Raw genomic sequence first — 25,502 nt, 5'->3', positions numbered from 1 at the left:
TTACTAATTGATGTAGAATTCTCATTTCAATTGACAAGATCTTGGCTTCTAATTTATTTAGACTTCCCGAGTAGGTTCCTCCTAAAATCACATTGATCCCTTCTTCCTTCACTGGGAGTTCCATGTTTGAATATCCCTCACAGGGCAAATGTAGAATCTCTCCCAAAATAATAGGATCTAAGCAGATATCAATTCCCTTAACAGTAGAAGTTACTGTTCCATTGCCATAGCACAGATTCAGATAAAACTCTCTAACCAAATCTACATATGTAACTTCTTTGAGAGAACAGTAAAATTCCAACCTTGGTTTTTGATCTTTGAACCAAAGGAGAAACCTTCTTTTTCAAAGAATCTGAAGTCCACATTCTTGCCGGTTTCTACCTTTCTGTCAGAGAGTGAATTTTGCTAGGGCTAGAGGAGACTGAGAGAACCTGGTGCAGATGCTGAAGCAGAATGGGAGCAGAGGAGGTCTGAGAAGCTTGCCTTTTCCTGCGCACGCCTTCTTCCAGCTCACGGACTGATTTTCTTCTTTGAGGGAGTTTCATTTTTGGGCCATTCTCACCACAAGAGAAGCAAGGAGACTCGAAAGATCAAATGGGTGAGGAGAAGGAGGGTTATTAGAGGATGGAAAGAGATTTTTGGCAGAGAGAAATCCGATTTGGAGAAGAATGTGGAAGCTAGGGCACGCTCCAACCGCTTCAATCAAGGGAGAAAAATGCGAAAAGCTCCTTTCCCAAGGGGCGATTTGAGGTGGAGAGGTGATGGAGAAGGATCTTGGGCTAAAACTTTGGATTTGGGAGAGAACGAAGATGAGGACGACGAGTTTTGGAGGGAGGAAGATGAAGAAGGAGGGGTCGGCTCATGAACGGGCTTTAAGTTAAAAAGAAATGAACCCGTGGGATGTTGGCCAAAATTTCAAGTATGCCATTGGGTCGACCCTAGGGGGTCGACTCATGATTCACAAAATTTCAGAAAAATATGAATAAATTCTAAAAAAATTCAGAATTTTGGGAGAAGAATTTTTGCTCAATGAAAGTTGTGAGAGGTATAATTTGAGCTTTAGGTCCAAGAGAGATGATGGAAATTGAGCTCAAAGAAATTTTGACATCGATTCCTTGAATTGGAGAAATATTTAGGCAAAATGGATCAAGAATTCCTAGATTTCTCCTAATTTCACAGAATCTATCCTCACTTAGGCCTTTGTAAAGATATCGGCTAATTGATTTTCAGTGCAAACATAGTCAAGAATTATATCTTTGTTTTGAACATGTTCTCTTATAAAATGATGTCTTATTTCAATATGTTTAGACCTTGAATGTTGAATTGGATTTTTAGTAAGATTTATGGCACTAGTGTTATCACATCTTATGGGTGTTTCATTAAGTTTGATACCAAAGTCTTCGAGTTGTTGCTTAATCCACAAGATTTGAGCACAACAACTTCCGGCTGCAATGTATTCGGCCTCAGCCGTAGACAGTGCTACCGAATTTTGTTTCTTGCTAAACCAGGAGATTAGGTTAACTCCAAGAAATTGGCAAGTTCCACTAGTGCTTTTCTATCTAATCTACATCCAGCAAAATCAGCATCTGAATATCCTAATAAATCAATTAGTGAGTCCTTAGAGTACCATAATCCTAGAGTTTGAGTACCATTTAAATATCTAAGGATTCTTTTAACAGCATTCAAGTGAGACTCTTTAGGATTAGATTGAAATCTAGCACACAGACAAACACTAAACATGATATCAGGCCTACTTGCAGTCAAATATAATAGAGAGCCAATCATACCTCTATAATATTTTAAGTCTACACATTTACCTTCTTCATCCTTGTCAAGCTTACATGAGGGGCTCATGGGTGTGCCAATTGCTTTGGAGTTCTCCATTCCAAATCTTTTGAGTAATTCCTTGGTGTACTTGCTTTGGGTGATGGAGATTCCTTCCTTTGTTTGTTTGATTTGGAGTCCGAGGAAGAATGTAAGTTCTCCCATCATGCTCATCTCGAACTCCCCTGCATGAGCTTAGCAAAGTCTTGACAAAGAGATTCATTAGTAGACCCAAAAATAATGTCATCAACATATATTTGTATAATTAACATATCATTTTGATTTCTTTTAATGAAGAGGGTTGTGTCTACATTACCTCTTGAAAAACATTATTTAGTAAAAATTTGCTTAGCCTATCATACCAAGCCCTAGGTGCTTGTTTTAAACCATATAGAGCTTTATTTAATTTAAAAATATGATTAGGAAAAGCATGATTTTCAAAACCTGGGGTTGTTCTACATAGACTTCTTCAGCAATATATCCATTCAAAAATATACTTTTGACATCCATTTGAAATAATTTAAATTTCATAAAGCAAGCATATGCAAGTAGAAGTCTAATGGCCTCTAATCTAGCAACAGGTGCAAAGGTCTCATCAAAATCAATTCCTTCTTCTTGATTATAACCTTTAGCAACCAATCTTGCTTTATTTCTTATTACATTTTCATGTTCATCTAATTTGTTCCTAAAGACCCATTTTGTGCCAATTATTGAATAATTTTTAGGTCTTGATACTAAAGTCCATACATTATTTCTTTCAAATTGATTAAGTTCCTCTTGCATTGCATTAATCCAATTATAATCATTTTCAGCTTCTTCAATAGTTTTTGGTTCAAGATGAGAGACAAAAGCACAATGATTAAATACATCTTTAAGTGAAGAACGAGTTTTTACCCCATGCATAGGATCACCAATAATTAGCTCCTTAGGGTGATTGTGAACATACCTCCATTCTTTGGGTAGGTCATTTGTACCTTGAGGTTGTTCTTGATGTTCTTCACCTCCCTCATCCTGTTTGTCTTCATGTTCCTCATCCTCTTGAATTGTTGAATCTTTCAGAGTGATCTCCTTCATTCCTTCTATAAGAGGATCTGCATCATCAACACCTTCATTCTTCCTTGAAGGAAGATCGTTAGATTCATCAAAGACAACATGTATGGACTCCTCTACTACTAAAGTTCTTTTGTTAAAAACTCTAAAAGCTTTACTAGTGGAGGAGTAACCAAGAAAGATTGCTTCATCTGATTTTGCATCAAATTTTCAAGTCTTTCTTTACCATTATTTAATACAAAACATCGGCAACCAAAAATATGAAAATATGCAATATTAGGTTTTCTTTCTTTCCAAAGCTCATAGGGGGTTTTCTTTAAAATTTGTCTAATCAAAGCACGATTTAAAATGTAACATGCTGTGTTAATTGCTTCCGTCCAAAAATATCTTGGAAGGTTGCTTTCACATAGCATGGTACGGGCCATTTCTTCTAAGGTTCTATTTTTCTTTCTACTACCCCATTTTGTTGGGGTGTCCTAGGGCAGAGAAGTTATGGCCTATTCCTTTTTCATCACAAAAGTTTTCAAAGTCTTGATTTTCAAATTCAGTTCCATGATCACTTCGAATATTTTGAATTGAAAATCTTTCTCATTAGTGACTTTTCGGTAAAATTTAGTGAAAACATGAAAAGTTTCATCTTTGTGTGCCAAAAAGAAAACCCAAGTAAAACGAGAGTAATCATCTATAATTACAAAACATATCATTTTCCTCCTAGACTAGTGGTTCTAGTAGGTCCAAATAAGTCCATATGCAAAAGCTCTAAGGTCTAGAGGTTGAAACAATATTTTTGGATTTAAATGAAACTCTTGTTTGTTTACCTAGTTGGCATGCATCACAAATTCTATCCTTTTCAAAATTCAATTTTGGCAAACCAAGAACTAATTCTTTCTTAATTAATTTTGAAAGAGAATGCATGCTAATGTGTGCAAGTCTGCGATGCCAAAGCCAACTAGTCTCATTAATTTTAGCATTCAAGGATACTAGGCATTGCATGTTTATTTTGGCTAAATCATTTAAATCTACCATATAAACATTACCATGTCTATGTCCAATAAATTTAATGCCATCATTAATAGGACTAGTTACAATGCAAACAGACGATTCAAAAACAACTTTATATCCTTTATCACAAAATTGACTAATGCTTAGTAAATTATGCTTTAAACCATCTACTAACAAAATATTTTCAATGTATTTGGAGGGAGTGATACCAATGTTACCTATACCGATGATCTTTCCTTTGCCATTGTCTCCAAAGGTGACCATCCTCCATTCTTAGCATCAAGAGTGATGAATTGGGATTCATCACCAGTCATGTGTCTCGAGCATCCACTGTCAAGATACCATTTCCTGTTTCCTCCTTGGGATGCTAGACACACCTGCAAGCAAAAGTCAAGTTTTTGTTTTAGGTACCCAAGCTTTCTTGGGTCCTTTTTGGTTAGTTATAATGGTTCCTTTTGGAACCATATTTTCTTTATATTTGAATTTGCAGACTTGTTAGAGAAGCAAGTGTATGACTTATGTCCTACTCTACCACATTTGAAGCAAGTAATATTAGAAGACTTGTTACTTAAAGAGTTTACATAAATATTTTTCAGATATTTTTGTTTCTTCAAGGGGTTATAGCCAAGTCCAGCCTTATCATACAGCCTTTTGATTTTCAAGAATCATATTAAGTTTATTTGAACTCAAGGTGAATTTTTCAACTAATGGTTTTAACTTGGCAATTTCATTCTTTAAACTTTGATTTTCTTGAAGCAGGGTGGATTTTTCAATTGAAATATTTTATTTTGTTTCAATAAAGATTGATTTTTAATTTTAGATCTTTGTTCTTCATCCCTAGTTTCTTTAATTCATCAACTAAATCATAAAAAGCTTCATGTAATTCTTCAAATGTAAAGTCACTAGGAGTTTCGGAAATTACCTCATTTTCGTGTGCCATAAGGCACAGGTTGGCTTGTTCGGTCGAGTTTTCCTCTTCGGAGCTTGAGTCATCACTCGCACTCCAAGTGGCCATCATGGCCTTCTTCTTGTACTTCTTGGGACCCTTCTTCAGTTGTGGGCATTCGGACTTGAAGTGTCCCGGCTTCTTGCATTCGTAGCAGATAAGGGGTTGGTCTTTCTCTTTTCTTTGCTCTGTTCCCCTTTTGTGAATGGCCTCTTCCTCATCCCTTGTTTCCTTTTTCTCAAAAATTTTTGAATCTTCGGGTAATGAGTGCCATTTCTTCATCCTGTTCTTCATCTTCAGTGTCATCAGTTTCTTCATCTGGTGGAGCTGTGGATTTGAGGGCAATTATTCTTTTCTTTTTGACTTCTTCCTCTTGATGTTGCTTCATGCTTAGCTCATGAGTCATCAATGATCCAAGAAGCTCTTCCAAGGGTAGAATGTTCAAGTCCTTGGCTTCTTGGATGGCGGTCACTTTGGCTTCCCAAGTTCTTGGTAAGGACCTGAGAATCTTTCTTACAAGCTCACTGTTAGTATAGGACTTACCAAGACTCTTTAAACCATTTATAATATCAGTAAAGCGAGTAAACATTTCAGTTATGGACTCATCATGCTCCATTTTAAACAATTCATATTTATGCACAAGCATGTTGATTTTAGACTCCTTTACTTGATTGGTTCCTTCATGGGTTACTTCTAACCTATCCCATATTTCTTTAGCAGATGAGCAAGTAGAAATGCGATTAAATTCGTTAGCATCAAGAGCACAATAAAGAACATTCATTGCTTTAGCATTTAATTGGGCCATTTTCTTATCAACCTCATCCCATTCTTTCTCGGGTTTGGTTGATTCCACACCATCTATAATTTTAGTGGGTGTTGAGGACCGTTCACTATGATACTCCACATATCATAGTCGAGTGCTTGAATAATATTTTCATCCGAGCTTTCCAATAGGTGTAATTAGACCCATTGAAAAGTGGAGGTCGGTTGGTAGATTGCCCCTCGGCTAGAGAAGTGCCGACTTGAGTTGCCATAGATCTTTGGCTCTTTGATTGTTTAGATCAAAGTAGGGCTAGAGCACCGGGCTCTGATACCACTTGTTGCCCAGCTATGCAACCCAAGAGGGGGGGTGAATTGGGTTTCTAAAAATTTTAAGCTTAACTTATGACTTATGAGAAATGTTTGACAAAGCTAAATAAATATGGAGAGTAAAATTAATTCAAGACTAATGGCTAAGAGCAAGAATGCAAGAGAATAATGAAGAGTTAAAGAAGAGCAATTAGACACACCACAAACAAAAAGATTTATAGTGGTTCGGTGCCAACCTTGCACCTACATCCACTCCCCAAGCTCCTACTTGGAATTTCAATCCACTAATCTTGTATTCAACCCGAATACAAACGTCGAAAACTCTGACTCTAGCTATCCCAAGCTAGACCACTTATTTTCGGGTACAAGCCAACCCAATACACTCCGATTCTAGGTTCGGATCAACCTTCCCTTTTTTGGAACCCTTCCAAAATAAAAACAATAACTCAAACCGAGTATAACAATCAATAGCACAAATAAGTACAAAGAAAGCTCCTTTAATGAGCGAATATGACTTTAAATACACTTTACTCAAAGAGAAGAAGACCTTTTTGATTTTCTCAAGGTGGTTGGAGACTTGAATGTGCACTTGAGGAGTTGGTGAGCTTGGATTAAAGGCTTCTTGAATGCTTTGAGTGAGCTCTTGCTTAGGGCTGAAAAGTTTGCTTGAAATCCCTTTTTCAAAATCTCTCTTCTTGATTCTTTTTTGATTCCCACCTTTTTGTCCCTTTTATAGCTTTAAGAAATAGTGGAAAATCATTCTAGGCTGAAAAAGAGCCGTTAGACCACATTAAATGAGCATTAAAAGTATTTAAAATGGGTTAAAAACTAGCCATTGCGGAAAAATCCATCACAGGGGTCGACTCATGGGTCGACTCATGCCTGGGGGTCGACTCATGGGTCGACCTCTGTGGAAAAACATCAGAGAATCGAACGGGATGCAAGGTTCTGTAAAACTGGCTTAAAACCCGCAGAGGTCGACTCATGGTCGACTCATGCCTTGGGGGTCGACTCATGGGTCGACTCACAGGATGTGCCAAGTCTGTGCCGGTCAGGAATTTCAGCGTGCCAGTCATCTCATGTGCCATGAGTCGACTCATGGGTCGACTCATGATTTTCAATCATGCATATCTTTCAAAATACAAGTCCAAAATCAATAAAATTTTCACCAATGGATCACAAATCTTTTGTTCTATCATTTGATACTTTCAAATCAGGTTTTGGTAAAATTATAATTTTGCTCCTGAAGAGCAATAAGTCTTTTTCAAGTGAGAAACATTAGTACCCCTTCAACTGCTTTGTAATCATCAAAATCAATCTAAGGAGCAACAATCTCCCCTTTTGATGATGACAAAACACTTGAACAAAACATTATATGAATCAATGATCATGAATTTCAAAGGAATGAAATGCATTATAGGTAGTTTGAAGATAAATAGAAATTTACTACCAACTTATAAGTGCATTTGCTTGAAAAGAAGATTGATTCTTTTGGCATGTGATACATGTGCCCATTTGCATAAATAATTTGCCTATTGCTTAATGATTTGAAAATTTGCTCATTTGATTATGTGATTTTGGTATAGAGCAGAAAATTTATTTTTGTTATCAGAGCAAAGCAGAATTTACCTTAGGATTTGAAAATTGCGTGTTTGAAAATATCTCATTTGCTTGTTTTTCAATTTCTTAACATCTTGAAAATTCGCTCATTCTCATTTGATTATTTAATTTTGGTATCAGAGCATGTTTAAAAATTAAGTGTATCAATGCATGTCTAAGAATTAATTTTAAAGTATATCAGAGCATGTCAAATTTTAAGTGTATCAGAGCATGTCTAAGAATTAATTTTAAAGTTTGATACTTTTCTTTAATTTCTCCCAATCACTCATTTTATTTTTAAGTCTTTTATCAATCTTGCTTTTGATATTTTTCTTTAATTTCTCTCCCTTTTTGACATCATCAAACATGTTAACTCCCCCTCTTTTTTTGAATACATTTTCTCTCTTTTTTTATTTCTTCAAACTTCTTGTGCTAATCATTAATTTTACTGACATTAATGTTTACTCCCCCTGAATACAGCAATCATAAAACAAAATATGCCATTGAGTACCATAGATATGAATAGCAACATACATTAAAAGTCAAAGAGTAGATATATAATCAAAAGGTGATTGGTACCATAGCTGTTCCAATACATATTCCATAATATAAAAGTCAACCAGTTAATATCATTACATGGCCCAAAAGATAGATCCTAGAAAGAACAACAGACAAGGCTAGCTACAAGGATCTAGTAGAGCTCATGACTAGATGGATCAGAATCAGATGTATCAGAGATGGGGTGGGGAGATGATGGATCACGACCAAGGACTCATCCTCTACCCGTCTGCCTCTGCCACGAGTGGAGGTGCTGGCACGAGTAGGTGGGCGAGATGATCCTGAAGGCTGAGAAGCCATAGACTGGACTGCAAGAGAGAGCCTGATGGTGTCAAGAAGGTTCAGAGCTCTCGAAACAGACTGAAGCAGTGCAGTGAACTGTGTAGAAGCATGCTCACTAGAGCCTCTGATCTCTCTCCTCAAGAAATCAAATCACCCTCCAATACACCTCTAAGTCTGCCTGCCTCCGCAGTTAGGTCTGTGACCTCAATAGTGCACTCCTGTGGCTGTGGATGGGCCAGAGCTAACACTTGCCCCTGCAAGTCAAGTACTCTCCCAGTCAGTCTCAAAATGTAATCCTCGAGCTGCTGAATCCGAACAGACTGATCTGAGATCATCTGAAATACAGTGGAGATATGGGGGATCAAGGTCTGATCAGATGCATCTAATGATGTGGATCCCGGTGCAAAAGCTGAAGTGCTCCACTGACGAGAAAGCAAGGAAGCCACACGCTGAAAAATCAGCTCAATCTGATCATCAGCCAATCTGAACTCTGAGGGAGGTGCTCTGCTGTCTGGCTGCTGAACTGGTGTGTGCCTCCTGGTGGACTCTGAAGGGCCAGCCTCTGGATCTGAAACAAACTGGATGTCTGGAGATGCTGCCCTGAAGTCATGGAGAGGTGATGAGGGACCTTCTTCCTCAGCTCTGTCCTCAACTCTGTCCTCAGCTCTCTCCTCACTCTTTCTTCTGTACCCTTGATCCAACCACCATCAATCCTAGTGAATCCCATGCGGTGCAGAGTGTGTTGGTTGATGGTGTCAGAGTGAGAGAGCCTAGCAGATGCCTCCCCCTCAAAACTAACTCCAAACCTCCTGAATACCAGTGTGAGGGCCATACCAAAAGGCAGATGTGCCTTGGATCTATTCAGTGTTTCTCTCATGGCCTCAATCATTAAAGCAGGGAGGTTTAAGGGGTTTGGGTGATCACATAAACATTATACATATGTCTCGGTCAGAAAGGAGGTCATGTCTACCACTTCTCGGGAAGAAAAGCTTTGTTACTAATTGATGTAGAATTCTCATTTCAATTGACAAGATCTTGGCTTCTAATTTATTTAGACTTTCCGAGTAGGTTCCTCCTAAAATCACATTGATCCCTTCTTCCTTCACTGGGAGTTCCATGTTTGAATATCCCTCACAGGGCAAATGTAGAATCTCTCCCAAAATAATAGGATCTAAGCAGATATCAATTTCCTTAACAGTAGAAGTTACTGTTCCATTGCCATAGTACAGATTCAGATAAAACTCTCTAACCAAATCTACATATGTAACTTCTTTGAGAGAACAGTAAAATTCCCAACCTTGTTTTTGATCTTTGAACCAAAGGAGAAACCTTCTTTTTCAAAGAATCTGAAGTCCACATTCTTGCCGGTTTCTATCTTTCTGTCAGAGAGTGGAATTTTGCTAGGGCTGAGAGGAGACTGAGAGGAACCTGGTGCAGATGCTGAAGCAGGAATGGGAGCAGAGGAGGTCTGAGAAGCTTGCCTTTTCCTGCGCACGCCTTCTTCCAGCTCACGGACTGATTTCCTTCTTTGAGGGAGTTTCATTTTTGGGGCCATTCTCACCACAAGAGCAGCAAGGAGACTCGGAAGATCAAATGGGTGAGGAGAAGGAGGGTTATTAGAGGATGGAAAGGGATTTTTGGCGGAGAGAAATCCCGATTTGGAGAAGAATGGTGGAAGCTAGGGCACGCTCCAACGCTTCAATCAAGGGAGAAAAATGCGAAAAGCTCCTTTCCCAAGGGCGATTTGAGGTGGAGAGGTGATGGGAGAAGGATCTTGGGCTAAAACTTTGGATTTGGAGAGAACGAAGATGAGGACGACGAGTTTTGGAGGGAGGAAGACGAAGAAGGAGGGGTCGGCTCATGAACGGGCTTTAAGTTAAAAAGAAATGAACCCGTGGGATGTTGGCCAAAATTTCAAGTATGCCATTGGGTCGACCCTAGGGGGTCGACTCATGATTCACAAAATTTCAGGAAAAATATGAATAAATTCTGAAAAAATTAGAATTTTGGGAGAAGAATTTTTGCTCAATGACAAGTTGTGAGAGGTATAATCTTGAGCTTTAGGTCAAGAGAGATGATGAAATTGAGCTCAAAGAATTTTGACATCGATTCCTTGGAATTGGAGAAATATTTAGGCAAAGGATCAAGAATTCCTAGATTTCTCCTAATTTCACAGAATCTATCCTCACTTAGGGCCTTTGTAAAGATATCGGCTAATTGATTTTCAGTGCAAAATAGTCAAGAATTATATCTTTGTTTTGAACATGTTCTCTTATAAAATGATGTCTTATTTCAATATGTTTAGACCTTGAATGTTGAATTGATTTTTAGTAAGATTTATGGCACTAGTGTTATCACATCTTATGGGTGTTTCATTAAGTTTGATACCAAAGTCTTCGAGTTGTTGCTTAATCCACAAGATTTGAGCACAACAACTTCCGGCTGCAATGTATTCGGCCTCAGCCGTAGACAGTGCTACCGAATTTTGTTTCTTGCTAAACCAGGAGATTAGGTTAACTTCAAGAAATTGGCAAGTTCCACTAGTACTTTTTCTGTCTAATCTACATCCAGCAAAATCAGCATCTGAATATCCTAATAAATCAATTATGAGTCCTTAGAGTACCATAATCTAGAGTTTGAGTACCATTTAAATATCTAAGATTCTTTTAACAGCATTCAAGTGAGACTCTTTAGGATTAGATTGAAATCTAGCAACAGACAAACACTAAACATGATATCAGGCCTACTTGCAGTCAAATATAATAGAAGCCAATCATACCTCTATAATATTTTAAGTCTACACATTTACCTTCTTCATCCTTGTCAAGCTTACATGAAGGGCTCATGGGTGTGCCAATTGCTTTGGAGTTCTCCATTCCAAATTTTTGAGTAATTCCTTGGTGTACTTGCTTTGGATGATGGAGATTCTTCCTTTGTTTGTTTGATTTGGAGTCCGAGGAAGAATGTAAGTTCTCCCATCATGCTCATCTCGAACTCCCCTGCATGAGCTTAGCAAAGTCTTGACAAAGAGATTCATTAGTAGACCCAAAAATAATGTCATCAACATAGATTTGTATAATTAACATATCATTTTGATTTCTTTTAATGAAGAGGGTTGTGTCTTTAATGAAGAGGGTTGTGTCTATATTACCTCTTGAAAAATCATTATTTAGTAAAAATTTGCTTAGCCTATCATACCAAGCCCTAGGTGCTTGTTTTAAACTATATAGAGCTTTATTTAATTTAAAAACATGATTAGGAAAAGCATGATTTTCAAAACCTGGGGGTTGTTCTACATAGACTTCTTCAGCAATATATCCATTCAAAAATACACTTTTGACATCCATTTGAAATAATTTAAATTTCATAAAGCAAGCATATGCAAGTAGAAGTCTAATGACCTCTAATCTAGCAACAGGTGCAAAGGTCTCATCAAAATCAATTTTTTCTTCTTGATTATAACCTTTAGCAACCAATCTTGCTTTATTTCTTATTACATTTCCATGTTCATCTAATTTGTTCCTAAAGACCCATTTTGTGCCAATTATTGAATAATTTTTAGGTTTTGATACTAAAGTCCATACATTATTTCTTTCAAATTGATTAAGTTTTTCTTGCATTGCATTAATCCAATTATAATCATTTTCAGCTTCTTCAATAGTTTTTGGTTCAAGATTAGAGACAAAAGCACAATGATTAAATACATCTTTTAGTGAAGAACGAGTTTTTACCCCATGCATAGGATCACCAATAATTAGCTCCTTAGGGTGATTGTGAACATACCTCCATTCTTTGGGTAGGTCATTTGTACCTTGAGGTTGTTCTTGATGTTCTTCACCTCCCTTATCTTGTTTGTCTTCATGTTCCTCATCCTCTTGAATTGTTGAATCTTTCAGAGTGATCTCCTTCATTCCTTCTATAAGAGGATCTGCATCATCAACACCTTCATTCTTCCTTGAAGGAAGATCGTTAGATTCATCAAAGACAACATGTATGGACTCCTCTACTACTAAAGTTCTTTTGTTAAAAACTCTAAAAGCTTTACTAGTGGAGGAGTAACCAAGAAAGATTGCTTCATCTGATTTTGCATCAAATTTTTCAAGTCTTTCTTTACCATTATTTAACACAAAACATCGGCAACCAAAAACATAAAAATATGCAATATTAAGTTTTCTTTCTTTCCAAAGCTCATAGGGGGTTTTCTTTAAAATTTGTCTAATCAAAGCACGATTTAAAATGTAACATGCTGTGTTAATTGCTTCCGCCCAAAAATATCTTGGAAGGTTGCTTTCACATAGCATGGTACGGGCCATTTCTTCTAAGGTTCTGTTTTTCCTTTCTACTACCCCATTTTGTTGGAGTGTCCTAGGAGCAGAGAAGTTATGGCCTATTCCTTTTTCATCATAAAAGTTTTCAAAGTCTTGATTTTCAAATTCAGTTCCATGATCACTTCGAATATTTTGAATTGAAAATCCTTTCTCATTAGTGACTTTTTGGTAAAATTTAGTGAAAACATGAAAAGTTTCATCTTTGTGTGCCAAAAAGAAAACCCAAGTAAAACGAGAGTAATCATCTATAATTACAAAACCATATCGTTTTCCTCCTAGACTAGTGGTTCTAGTAGGTCCAAATAAGTCCATATGCAAAAGCTCTAAGTGTCTAGAGGTTGAAACAACATTTTTGGATTTAAATGAAACTCTTGTTTGTTTACCTAGTTGGCATGCATCACAAATTCTATCATTTTCAAAATTCAATTTTGGCAAACCAAGAACTAATTCTTTCTTAATTAATTTTGAAAGAGAATGCATGCTAATGTGTGCAAGTCTGCGATGCCAAAGCCAACTAGTCTCATTAATTTTAGCATTCAAGGATACTAGGCATTGCATGTTTATTTTGGCTAAATCATTTAAATCTACCATATAAACATTACCATGTCTATGTCCAATAAATTTAATGTCATCATTAATAGGACTAGTTACAATGCAAACAGACGATTCAAAAATAACTTTATATCCTTTATCACAAAATTGACTAATACTTAGTAAATTATGCTTTAAACCATCTACTAACAAAACATTTTCAATGTATTTGGAGGGAGTGATACCAATGTTACCTATACCGATGATCTTTCCTTTGTCATTATCTCCAAAGGTGACCATCCCTCCATTCTTAGCATCAAGAGTGATGAATTGGGATTCATCACCAGTCATGTGTCTCGAGCATCCACTGTCAAGATACCATTTCCTGTTTCCTCCTTGGGATGCTAGACACACCTGCAAGCAAAAGTCAAGTTTTTGTTTTAGGTACCCAATCTTTCTTGGGTCCTTTTTGGTTAGTTATAATGATTCCTTTTGGAACCCATATTTTCTTTATATTTGAATTTGCAGACTTGTTAGAGAAGCAAGTGTATGACTTATGTCCTACTCTACCACATTTGAAGCAGGTAACATTAGAAGACTTGTTACTTAAAGAGTTTACATAAATATTTTTCAGATATTTTTGTTTCTTCAAGGGGTTATAGCCAAGTCCAGCCTTATCATACACGGCCTTTTGATTTTCAAGAATCATATTAAGTTTATTTGAACTCAAGGTGAATTTTTCAACTAATGGTTTTAACTTGGCAATTTCATTCTTTAAACTTTGATTTTCTTGAAGCAGGATGGATTTTTCAATTGAAATGTTTTCATTTTGTTTCAATAAAGATTGATTTTTCAATTTTAGATCTTTGTTCTTCATCCCTAGTTTCTTTAATTCATCAACTAAATCATAAAAAGCTTCATGTAATTCTTCAAATATAAAGTCACTAGGAGTTTCGGAAATTACCTCATTTTCGTGTGCCATAAGGCACAGGTTGGCTTGTTCGGTTGAGTTTTCCTCTTCGGAGCTTGAGTCATCACTCGCACTCCAAGTGGCCATCATGGCCTTCTTCTTGTACTTCTTGGGATCCTTCTTTAGTTGTGGGCATTCGGACTTGAAGTGTCCTGGCTTCTTGCATTCGTAGCAGATAAGGGGTTGGTCTTTCTCTTTTTCTTTGCTCTGTTCCCCTTTTGTGAATGGCCTCTTCCTCATCCCTTGTTTTCTTTTTCTCAAAAATTTCTTGAATCTTCGGGTAATGAGTGCCATTTCTTCATCCTGTTCTTCATCTTCAGTGTCATCAGTTTCTTCATCTGGTGGAGCTGTGGATTTGAGGGCAATTATTCTTTTCTTTTTGACTTCTTCCTCTTGATGTTGCTTCATGTTTAGCTCATGAGTCATCAATGATCCAAGAAGCTCTTCCAAGAGTAGAATGTTCAAGTCCTTGGCTTCTTGGATGGCGGTCACTTTGGCTTCCCAAGTTCTTGGTAAGGACCTGAGAATCTTTCTTACAAGCTCACTGTTAGTATAGGACTTACCAAGACTCTTTAAACCATTTATAATATCAGTAAAGCGAGTAAACATTTCAGTTATGGACTCATCATGCTCCATTTTAAACAATTCATATTTATGCACAATCTTGTTGATTTTAGACTCCTTTAGTTGATTGGTTCCTTCATGGGTTACTTCTAACCTATCCCATATTTCTTTAGCAGATGAGCAAGTAGAAATGCGATTAAATTCGTTAGCATCAAGAGCACAATAAAGAACATTCATTGCTTTAGCATTTAATTGGGCCATTTTCTTATCAACCTCATCCCATTCTTTCTCGGGTTTGGTTGATTCCACACCATCTATAATTTTAGTGGGTGTGTGAGGACCGTTCACTATGATACTCCACATATCATAGTCGAGTGCTTGAATGAATATTTTCATCCGAGCTTTTCAATAGGTGTAATTAGACCCATTGAAAAGTGGAGGTCGGTTGGTAGATTGCCCCTCGACTAGAGAAGTGCCGACTTGAGTTGCCATAGATCTTTGGCTCTTTGATTGTTTAGATCAAAGTAGGGCTAGAGCACCAGGCTCTGATACCACTTGTTGCCCAGCTATGCAACCCAAGAGGGGGGGTGAATTGGGTTTCTAAAAATTTTAAGCTTAACTTATGACTTATGAGAAATGTTTGACAAAGCTAAATAAATATGGAGAGTAAAATTAATTCAAGACTAATGGTTAAGAGCAAGAATGCAAGAGAATAATGAAGAGTTAAAGAAGAGCAATTAGACACACCACAAACAAAAGGATTTATAATGGTTCGGTGCCAACCTTGCACCTACATCCACTCCCCAAGCTCCTACTTGGGAATTTCAATCCACTAATCTTGTATTCAACCCGAATACAAACGTCGGAAACTCCGACTCTAGCTATCCCAAGCTAGACCACTTATTTTCCGGGTACAAGCCAACCCTATACACTCCGATTCAAGGTTCGGATCAACCTTTCCTTGTTTTGGAATCCTTCCAAAATAAAAACAATCACTCAAACCGAGTATAACAATCAATAGCACAAATAAGTACAAAGAAAGCTCCTTTAATGAGCGAATATGATTTTAAATACACTTTACTCAAAAAGAAGAAGACCCTTTTTGATTTCCTCAAGGTGGTTGGAGACTTGAATGTGCACTTGAGGAGTTGGTGAGCTTGGATTAAAGGCTTCTTGAATGCTTTGAGTGAGCTCTTGCTTAGGGCTGAAAAGTTTGCTTGAAATTCCTTTTTCAAAATCTCTTTTCTTGAATCCTCTCTCTTTTCTTCTTCTTTTTTTCTTGTTGATTTCCACCTTTTTGTTCCTTTTATAGCTTTAAGAAATAGTGGAAAACATTCTAGGCTGAAAAAGAGCCGTTAGACCACATTAAATGAGCATTAAAAGCATTTAAAATGGGTTAAAAACTAGCCGTTGCGGAAAAATCCCGTCACAGGGGTCGACTCATGCCTGGGGGTCGACTCATGGGTCGACCTCTGTGGAAAAACATCAGAGAATCGAACGGGATGCAAGGTTCTGTAAAACTGGCTTAAAACCCGCAGAGGTCGACTCATGGGTCGACTCATGCCTTGAGGGTCAACTCATGGGTCGACTCACAGGGTGTGCCAAGTCTGTGCCGGCCAGGAATTTCAGCGTGCCAGTCATCTCATGTGCCATGAGTCGACTCATGGGTCGACTCATGATTTTCAAACATGCATATCTTTCAAAATACAAGTCCAAAAACAATGAAATTTTCACCAATGGATCACAAATCTTTTGTTCTATCATTTGATGCTTTCAAATCAGGGTTTTGGTAAAATTACAATTTTGCCCCTGAAGAGCAATAAGTCTTTTTCCAGTGAGAAACATTAGTATCCCTTCAACTGCTTTGTAATCATCAAAATCAATCTAAGGAGCAACATTAAGCTAATCCGTAGTGCTGGCAAACATAATGTTTCTTCATCATTGAATTAGAAGTATTATTTTGCTCATTGATCTTCCATATTTTAACTTATTGCGACTTTTGACTCTCTCTTCAAGATTGAAAATTTTATAAAGAGATGAATGAGTTTAAGCTAATCCGTAGTGCTGGCAAACATAATGTTTCTTCATCATTGAATTAGAAGTATTATTTTGCTTATTGATCTTCCATATTTTAAAATAGTTGCAAATCATTCATGGTTATAGTAAATCAATCCAAAATGTGGCTAAAGTAGGTTGATTCATAGATATTGAAAAATTAGTTTTTTTTTAATGATAAAATATCAAATTTCAAGATGCTCGGAAATAGGAAAAAGCTGCATAATGTGGGATAAATATTTGCTAATAGAGATGTGCTTCCTAGGAAGTAAGATTTTTGCAAAAGTTGATTGTGGTGCTCCATGCATGTTGACATTGAATAAAAAATTTTATCCATAAATTTTTAATTGATGTCAATAACATCATTTGTTTAGACAATTTTGAAGTTGGCTAGGTATATGAAAATGTACTAATAGCTATGGTTAAATTAAACCAATGTTTGAGAGTACATGGGCCATAGGACATGTGAAGGTGGTATTAAGCTAATCTATGTAATTGGCTTAAGAGTAGAATCTTATTGTATACTAGTGGTGGAGTTGATAGGTTTGGATCTAAGATGATAATTTCATTGCAGAGCTCTTTGAATGTCTTTGCTTGATCTCTTCTAGGTACTATGCTACCATATTCATGGTAGAACACTTTTCTAGCTGATCAGTGAGGTTGTTCAAATTCATTTTGAAGCTACTAAGCACCAATAATGCTGACATCTATGACTTGTTAAATTATAATAATAACAATTTATCAATATAATTTTGACATAGACATACTGATGTATTTGCTGATAAAAAGTTAATAATTGATAGCTCTTAACTTTATAAAATTTGATGAATTTTTTTCATGATTATCATAAATCAGATTTGATTACATAATTTTACAGTTAATTTTTACTCTTGCCATACAAATTGAGAAATTTGGATCAAGTTCTACTATATTTCATCATGCGGGAACTAAGCATACTTATGGTTTTTTCTAAAAAAAATTTAAATTCACAAATTAAGTGCATTTTGCTAGAAATTTTCCTTGCTAATGTATCTATTGATCAGATTAAAAAAGAAATCTTCAGCAGGTGCATGTGTGGTAATGATAGCACAACCGTCAACCCTGTCATGCTACAAAGAAGGCATCTTCCTTCCATCATTAAAATGCTCGAGATCAAGATTTCTATTTGTGTCATACCTCCAGAAGCCTGTCTTTGTTTATAACAAAATAATATGCCCTCCACGATGCTTATCGTGCCTAGCTGTACCCTCACTCAACAATTCCAGGTTTGCTATTATCTTTTCAATACCCCTGGAAATTTCCATTGAATGTCTGAGAAAAGACAATGTTGCTTGAATTATGAATATTTTGCCTCCCCTTAGAACATCAGTAAGTAAGTATGATTTCCAAGGTTGCATATCATGTCTGAGCTTTTGCATCACATATTACTTTATATTATGATAACCTTGTATTTTCCATATGGTAAGAGATGAAGTACAACATTATTCAATTAGAAATTGTAAAGATATGACAAGAAAAGAGGACCCAAAAAGAAGTGTTAGTTTATAATATTACAAATGATTGTTCAACGTTTTGATGATTGCGCTAGCCTTTTGTCTCTCATAATAGGTGAGGCCATGGGCCCTATGCCTGTTATATTATTTGGCCAGTTATATACTAGATTAAATCTACCTAATCCCTACATGACATGCAAAATAAGTACTAGATTATTTCTACCTAATCCCTTCATAACATGCAAAATGTACATTTAAGGATAGAGAGGATATAAGAGACAAAAGAGAATGCAACAATAAAAATAGTAAACAAGAAGGAATTTGGAGGAGGACTGGCAATAAGTGGTTGTTTGAATGTACCATTAATCCATCCACAGATAAGCCATGATTAGGGGCTGTCAACCGTCTTAAAATGGTGAGGGAAAGGAACAATGGAACCGATTGAGAGGGGCTTCCAAGCACTCCTAATTCCGGTTTTCTAAGGTAAAGACTCGATCCAGGAGGTGTTTTTCCTTATCTCTAAATTATAGGGATTAAAGAGCTCGATATTTCGTGAAACAACGAAAAAGATCACTTTGATAGGCTAGGTTCTTCTCATCTTTATCCAGAAATGGAAATATACGAAGTATAAATTAGATGGGCATCCAAACAGCCCCCAAGAGAAAGGGATGAAACTAAAATAGTTAGGAAAAACATCTAAAATCAAAAAAAAGATGCTTTTGATTTATAACAAAATAATAGAAAAACTAGATGACTTTGAGCACATGAAGAAAACATACGGATAGAAATACAATTGTTTAAAAAGAAGGAAGTATGAGTGGAAGTTATAGATGTTTGAAAAAATTATGTTTCAATTGATATTCAATTTGAAGACATTAATCCTTAGCTGTCAAGCTATACATGTTGGAGAGTGTTAATTGTAACCGATACAAAATGGCATGATACGTCGTGAAATGAAAGCGATTATCTACACTGCTATATAAAGAGAACTCTGGGTGCATCTAGAAAAAGAGCACAATATTGAAAGCCAATCATTGGTTTTGAAAAAATCCAATCACTTTAGGGACATATTTAAATTTCTACTTATGTTTAATTTGATTGAAACTAAAATCCAGTGTCAGTTTGGATTTTGGAACTGAAATGGCCGTATAGAAAAGTTAAGGGAAGCATATGTGAGAAAACAATGCAAATCCAGACAGGAAGAAAAGGAATTAAAACAGGTCATACAGCTAATCCTCTTTATCTTTCTATATCTAAATATGCTACATGATATAGTATGTGCATATATAATCAAGTTGTTGGACTCTCAGGTTCTGCCGTTCTGATATCGCTATATTCGACTTCAATCTGATGTGAAATCAGATCCTAGAATCTGACTTCGATCCAGTAAGGTTATCGAATACTTTAATTGGATCCATACCCAGTTATTACAAAATAATCGAGTCGAATTGTCAGGTTTTCGGGTATTATTTGTACACCTAACATGGAGAAGATACAATTTGTAATAGATATTCTTGCGAGGCAGGTATCATACTATTCTTCCTCGATTTAGGATGTTCTATATTATGTGAGAGCGTAATTGCCAAGTTACGAAGCGAGCACAATAAACAAGAGCAGGAAATGATTGACAAAATTTGTATAATATGGAAAACATGAAGTATTTATGTAAAGTTATAAAATTCATTAATATATTTAGTATAGAAAACAAGAAATGTATCTTATAAAATTTAAAAAACATTAAAATCTCTAACCTAGTCAACATCCTTCCTTTCTTATTTCCTTAAAAATATTCAACAAAAAAAATAATAAAGATTAGTGAGGCAAATCCATAAACAAATTTCTCGATTCTACGGGTGGAAGGCCACAAAGTCCAACGATTGGATTCTTTCTCCAATCATTGTCTATGTTTTTTCAGAACAACAAAAAGTAGAAGAGGTGAACATTTTCATTATTCTCGTTTCATGGGGCTTAGCATGTAATTTTCTAGGCATTGGGTCATATTTTATGGCTTCATGTATATCAGTAAATAGTAGAATTATTTTAGTTAAAGACAGCTTTTGAATGTTTTAGATTTCAGTTTTCTTTTCTTTTCTACAAATGGTGGGACTGAGACACATCAGGTTGAGAGAATGAGATCACATGGTTCCTTATTCTTTCTCCACTCGTTGTCTATGCTTTTTTAGGAAAAAAAAAACAAGTGGAAAAGGTGAATGTTGTCATTCTTCTCTTTTCATGGGGCCTAGCATGTAGTTTTTTAGGCATGCGGTCAGTTTTGTGGCTTCATGCATATTAGTAGATAGTATAATCATTTTAGTTAAAAGGCGGTCTTAGAATGTTTTAGACTTTAGTTTTCTTTTTCTTTCTACAAATGGTGGGACCAAGACACATCAGGTTGAGAGAATGAGATCTGGCAGTTCCTTCTCATCCAAACTCCGGATTGGTTATTTGGACGTGAATTTCGCATTTCTTAAAACATGTTTTACTCTTGTTTTCTTGGTTTTCTTTCCTGGAATCCTTGTTGGAGTAGAAAATTTGTTTCCTGGCATTCATGTGTGAGTATAAAAACATGCTGCCTATTATTTAAACCCAGGTGTAAGCTTATAATCATCTTATCAAAGAGAGAATGAAGAGGGACTGCACATTCTAGACTTAAAGGTTTGTGTTAAATTCTATATTTAGAAGAAATAGCATATATTTAATGAAATTTTCATGCTTATGATAATTTTGGTTAGAAAGACAATATAGTGGCACAAAGTCAGCTAATCATGGAACACAGACTTCCTGTAGAACAGAAACACTTTTCCTAGGAGATGTCCTGTGTTGTAATCATTTCTGTTTTTTCTCTTCCCCTTTTCTTTAGAATGAGTACATTCTCGGCAAACTCTTTGTTCTCTTTTGAGGATATAGGGTGCATCATATTTGTACAGTGCCCACTGGAATTTAGAAGTCTTTTTCTGTCCCTGCCAAGTTCATTCCCAATTTTGTCAGTTTAGACATCAGGTGATTTCACTTCATCTGTCCCTGAAAATAAGGCTTCAGATGCCTGTAATTGCAAACGAGATTATCCACTTGTTAGAGAGCCAACATTTCACGTATTTTTTTCCAGAGTTTTAGCCATCCGTCAACCAATACCAGCTTTTTCTAATGAGCAGCGTAAAGCATGATATCTTGTTGCTGAATTTGGTGATACACTACCTATAGAATGTAATTATCCTCTAGTAAATTTCTGCAACACTTTCTATAGCGCATTTCTTTTAGCATGACTACCTGACCCCACATACCTGCCCTGTTTATCAAAAGGGAACCATTCAGAATGTTTGAAAACTTATATGTTTTGGAATATGGTTCTTTCATCTCTTTATCCATTTCACTTGACCCTGCCAACATAAAATTATATTCAACTCCAGTTTCCCTGCAGAAAACATTACCCTCAACATAAATGCTATTTATGTATTATTATGACTTGCATATAATCATTTCAGTTTTTCACTTTTAATTGAACAAGCTTCACAAATTCCATTCAAAAAACTATATTAACTCTACAGCATTCTCTAGAAAAAGAAACACAACATGGATGAGAGAGGACTAGAAAGTTAATTTAAATTAATTAAATATTTGTTAATGATAGCTAACAGTGAGAGCAAAAATATCTTTTCCAATGATGGAAAATTTAATTCGAAATATCACTTTATTGTTGCATTCAAAGTTGTGCATCTTGATCCATTATTTATCCGGTGACTTTAGAAAACCTGTATTTAACCTGTACTTATACTATTTAAGGAAAATAAGTACTGTCTGTAATTCACATGGAACTGTAATGAAGCTCGCATGGATTGTGGTGTAAACCCTTTTGGGTTTCAAGATTATTTGAATAACTTAACGTACTTAGAAATACTATTTAGCCAAAATGGCTGAATCAAGCTTTTAAATCCTGTGAGACGAAGGTGTCTCGGTTTTTCCATGAAACGGGATGCCCCATGTCCCATCTCGTCCCAACTGCAGTCTCAATAGATATCCTCCATCTTTCTCCTCTTCTTGTTTCTTTTCTTTTTTTCTTTTGTTCTTTCTTCTATCATTTCTTTTCCTTACCTTCCTTTTTTTTCCTTTCTTTTTCTTCTCCCTTCCTTTCTTTTTTTATTTTTCATTTTTTCTTTCATTTCTTTTCTTCATTTTTGCTTCCTCTCTTTCTATCGTCTTTCATCTTCTCTCCTCACCTAGATGGGTTTTGGAGTCCCAAACCCATCCCGGTCTCATGTTCTCACAAGAATGGAATGGGACGGCCGGGGCATAAAACCTTGGGCTGAATAATATTAACCAGGCTAAAAGTGAATAAGTACCTACATAATGCCCTTATGCTTTTTCTAGAATCCCAAAATTTTGTTTTCCTATTCCTGCTTTATTGGGGTGCCAAAGAAGCGGTTTAAATCTGGACAAGTGGACTTTATTTGGATCTATTCCAGTAACTTGTGAACCAAATGGGTTGTGATGTCATGATGAAGATCCTTAATATAGGTGTGAAGGGACATTTAGGATGAATTTGGACATAGTCTAGGAAACAGTATTATTGGAACTATCATAAATAGGAGCTTCTTGATCGGAAGCAGTGATATCATTTTTTTAGCTTCTTTGCTCTCTCATCTTAGGGCAATTTAGATGGATATTGATGTCCCACTTGATAAAATGGTCGTGGAAAGCTTATGAAGTGGTAGACCTTTTTGTTTGAGAGTGGCATGACTCCTTCCTAACTTTCAAGAGTCTCGGAGTTTGACGAAGGATCACATGGGTTTCTTATACAGCCAAGATTCTTATTTCTTTAGGCTTAGGTGAATACATTGGAAAGAGATAACCCAATTGGATGGAGAATGGAAAAAACAACAGTGATAAGTGTCTAGGTCACATTGTTTAGATTTCTAAATGTTTTCAATGTTTGTTATAAATTACTTCTGAAAATGATTCTGACTAATTCAAGTTAATGGGGTATGCTGATCTTTTCAACAGAATGATGCCATGTTTCTATTTAACATTAAGGCCCTCCTAGGAGGAGTCAACATTAATTCATTCTTTATAATGTTGAAAGTTTCAAACCTTAGGTTTATAGTACAACCGAGGCCTAAATCCTCTTGATGGTTGAGAAGAATTCCAAAGCTCAATGGATCATATAAAATTCTTTCAAACTTATGAAACATTAGCTTTGCTAATTGTATAACTATAAGACTCAAAATTTCAATTTTTGAAACTGTATTCCTTTGCCGCCTCTGAGTGAAACCCATTTCTAGATCATCTAAGTTGTACATTGGTAATCCCAAATGAAAATACCAGGTGATAGACTGATGGGCTATACATTAGATTCATACCCATTTTGAGTTCATCTGCGATCCACATTAGACATCCCACATGAAAACACCAACTGATAAGCCGATGGACTGGACGTGAATTGGTTGGAAATAGATGTCAGTTTGGAGCACCTTATGTGTGTTAAAAAGCTAATATTTTACTCATGTACCTCCCATTGAAAGGTTTGGGGACTTTTCTTACCTCACCATGCTTCCATTTACCTGGTAGTTGTTTCTCCATTCATTTAGATGCAACCTCAATAAACATAAGTTTCTCTTACCAATCAGAAGGAAAAACTTGTTATGGTATACTGTTAATACTATTTCTTATTGACATTCTCTAATAATACATAATCCTATATTCTTATGCTTATATTAGGCAGGTGAGCTGGGCTGTAAAGAGCATGGTAGATGACAGTAGTTCAGACCCTCCAGGAAGCAGTATGAACAGCGGTACTCGCCTGGTAAGAGCAGTTCAATCTTTCCGGACCAACTTGACAACTAGAATTAAGGAGTTGAAGAAGGGGCTGTGGATGAAGGTCCTCTTCTTCTTGGTGGGGTTCTATTGTGCAACAGCATTTGCCACTGTTATTGGGCAAACTGGTGACTGGGACATTCTTTCTGCTGGTTTGGCTGTGGTGGTGGTTGAGGGGATTGGTGCTCTCATGTACAGGGCTTCACTTCCATTACTCGACAAGATGAGGCAGCTCATCACTATTTTCAATTACTGGAAGGCAGGGCTTTCTTTGGGATTGTTTTTGGACGCATTCAAATATGAAATGGATTTAATTTTTGACTCATGTAAACCCTTCAATATTGAAATAGATATGTTCCCTATATTTTGGTAACTTATGCCTTCCTCCACAGAGATCTGATTCAGAGGCAAAGTTGCTGCATTTGGAAGTAGCTAGAGTTGGATCCTCTGTTGATTTAGATTTACTGCGAAATATAATCCTAATTTACCTGGCATATCTTATTTCCTGTGGCTTCATGGGCATTAAATTATCCTAGTTGGTCTATGTGTGCTGTATCAGCGGCCTCCTTAGATGATTATGATGATGCCCTTTTGGAAGTGAAATGGAGTAATGCAAGAGAATTAGATGATTGTGCTGAAAAAGAGAATTAGATGATTTAGAAGATAGCCACCGCACCTGGTTATATGCCACAGGAAATAAGATCATATCTGTGTGCCTGGTGTGCTTCTTCACGCGGGCATGGGGGTAAAAAGGGTTACCTCGGAACCCCAGCTTGGTAGCTTTGTCATGCTGGTAACTGAGTTCTCTAATTTATATTTAAGTCTAAATTGCCAAACTTCCCTTCTAGGGAGGGAATGAAAAAAAAAAATCTGAAAATTTCAAGAATAGAGAATGTGGAAGTATTGAAGAACTCGAGAAGAGAGAGAGCCAACTAATACATTTTTAAGGACTGCAGCAAATTCACAACCGCTGAAATTGCACCCAGCAATCCTCTTGGCTTGCGGTGAACCACCAGGCGGCCGACCGCACATGATAAGCTCATTTTTCTGTCTCGAGCTTTCGGGGGTTAAATAATTCACAAAGATTTTGTGAACAATCTTGGAGGGAAAAAAAAGGAGGCTTCGTTCTTTGCAACGCATAATATTTACACGCGACAACTTACAAGCTACTGATTACGAGAAAACGGTGAAAATCCAAGAGAAATTAGAAGTGTTGTCATGTGTATTCATGAAAATCTGATTCCAATCCTCTCTCTGAGCAGAGATTATGGGAATTCCAACACACCAAATCCTTTCCTGGCTTTGATTTGAATGTCGGCTGAGCTCACTCCAATTGACTATGCTTGGAGTACATCCTGATCAAAGAATTTGAAACCCGAGCTTGTTACCCTAAGACAACGAGA

At 36.5% G+C, this 25,502-nt stretch overlaps 1 protein-coding gene across 3 annotated transcripts in view; it reads left to right on the top strand.

Moving 5' to 3' along the window:
- LOC105035441 (uncharacterized) overlaps window positions 1-24,557 on the top strand; it is a 49,764-nt gene extending 25,207 nt beyond the window's left edge. Inside the window, exons 2-3 of one of the 3 annotated variants that reach the window (XM_073251023.1) lie at window positions 17,842-18,063; window positions 24,004-24,557. In XM_073251023.1, coding sequence (XP_073107124.1) covers window positions 17,842-18,063; window positions 24,004-24,472 — 691 coding nt within the window. In that variant the 3' untranslated portion in view covers window positions 24,473-24,557. The remainder of the gene's footprint in view (window positions 1-17,841; window positions 18,064-24,003) is intronic. The other 2 variants (XM_073251068.1, XM_073251051.1) reach the window with 2 other exon arrangements.
- The last annotated feature ends 945 nt before the right edge of the window (window positions 24,558-25,502 follow it).

Source organism: Elaeis guineensis, chromosome 1 (genome assembly GCF_000442705.2).
Source record: "Elaeis guineensis isolate ETL-2024a chromosome 1, EG11, whole genome shotgun sequence".
In the NCBI taxonomy this organism is placed as follows: domain Eukaryota; kingdom Viridiplantae; phylum Streptophyta; class Magnoliopsida; order Arecales; family Arecaceae; genus Elaeis; species Elaeis guineensis.
Note: the sequence above shows the minus strand (reverse complement) of the source record. Positions and strands in the feature narration are given on the sequence as shown.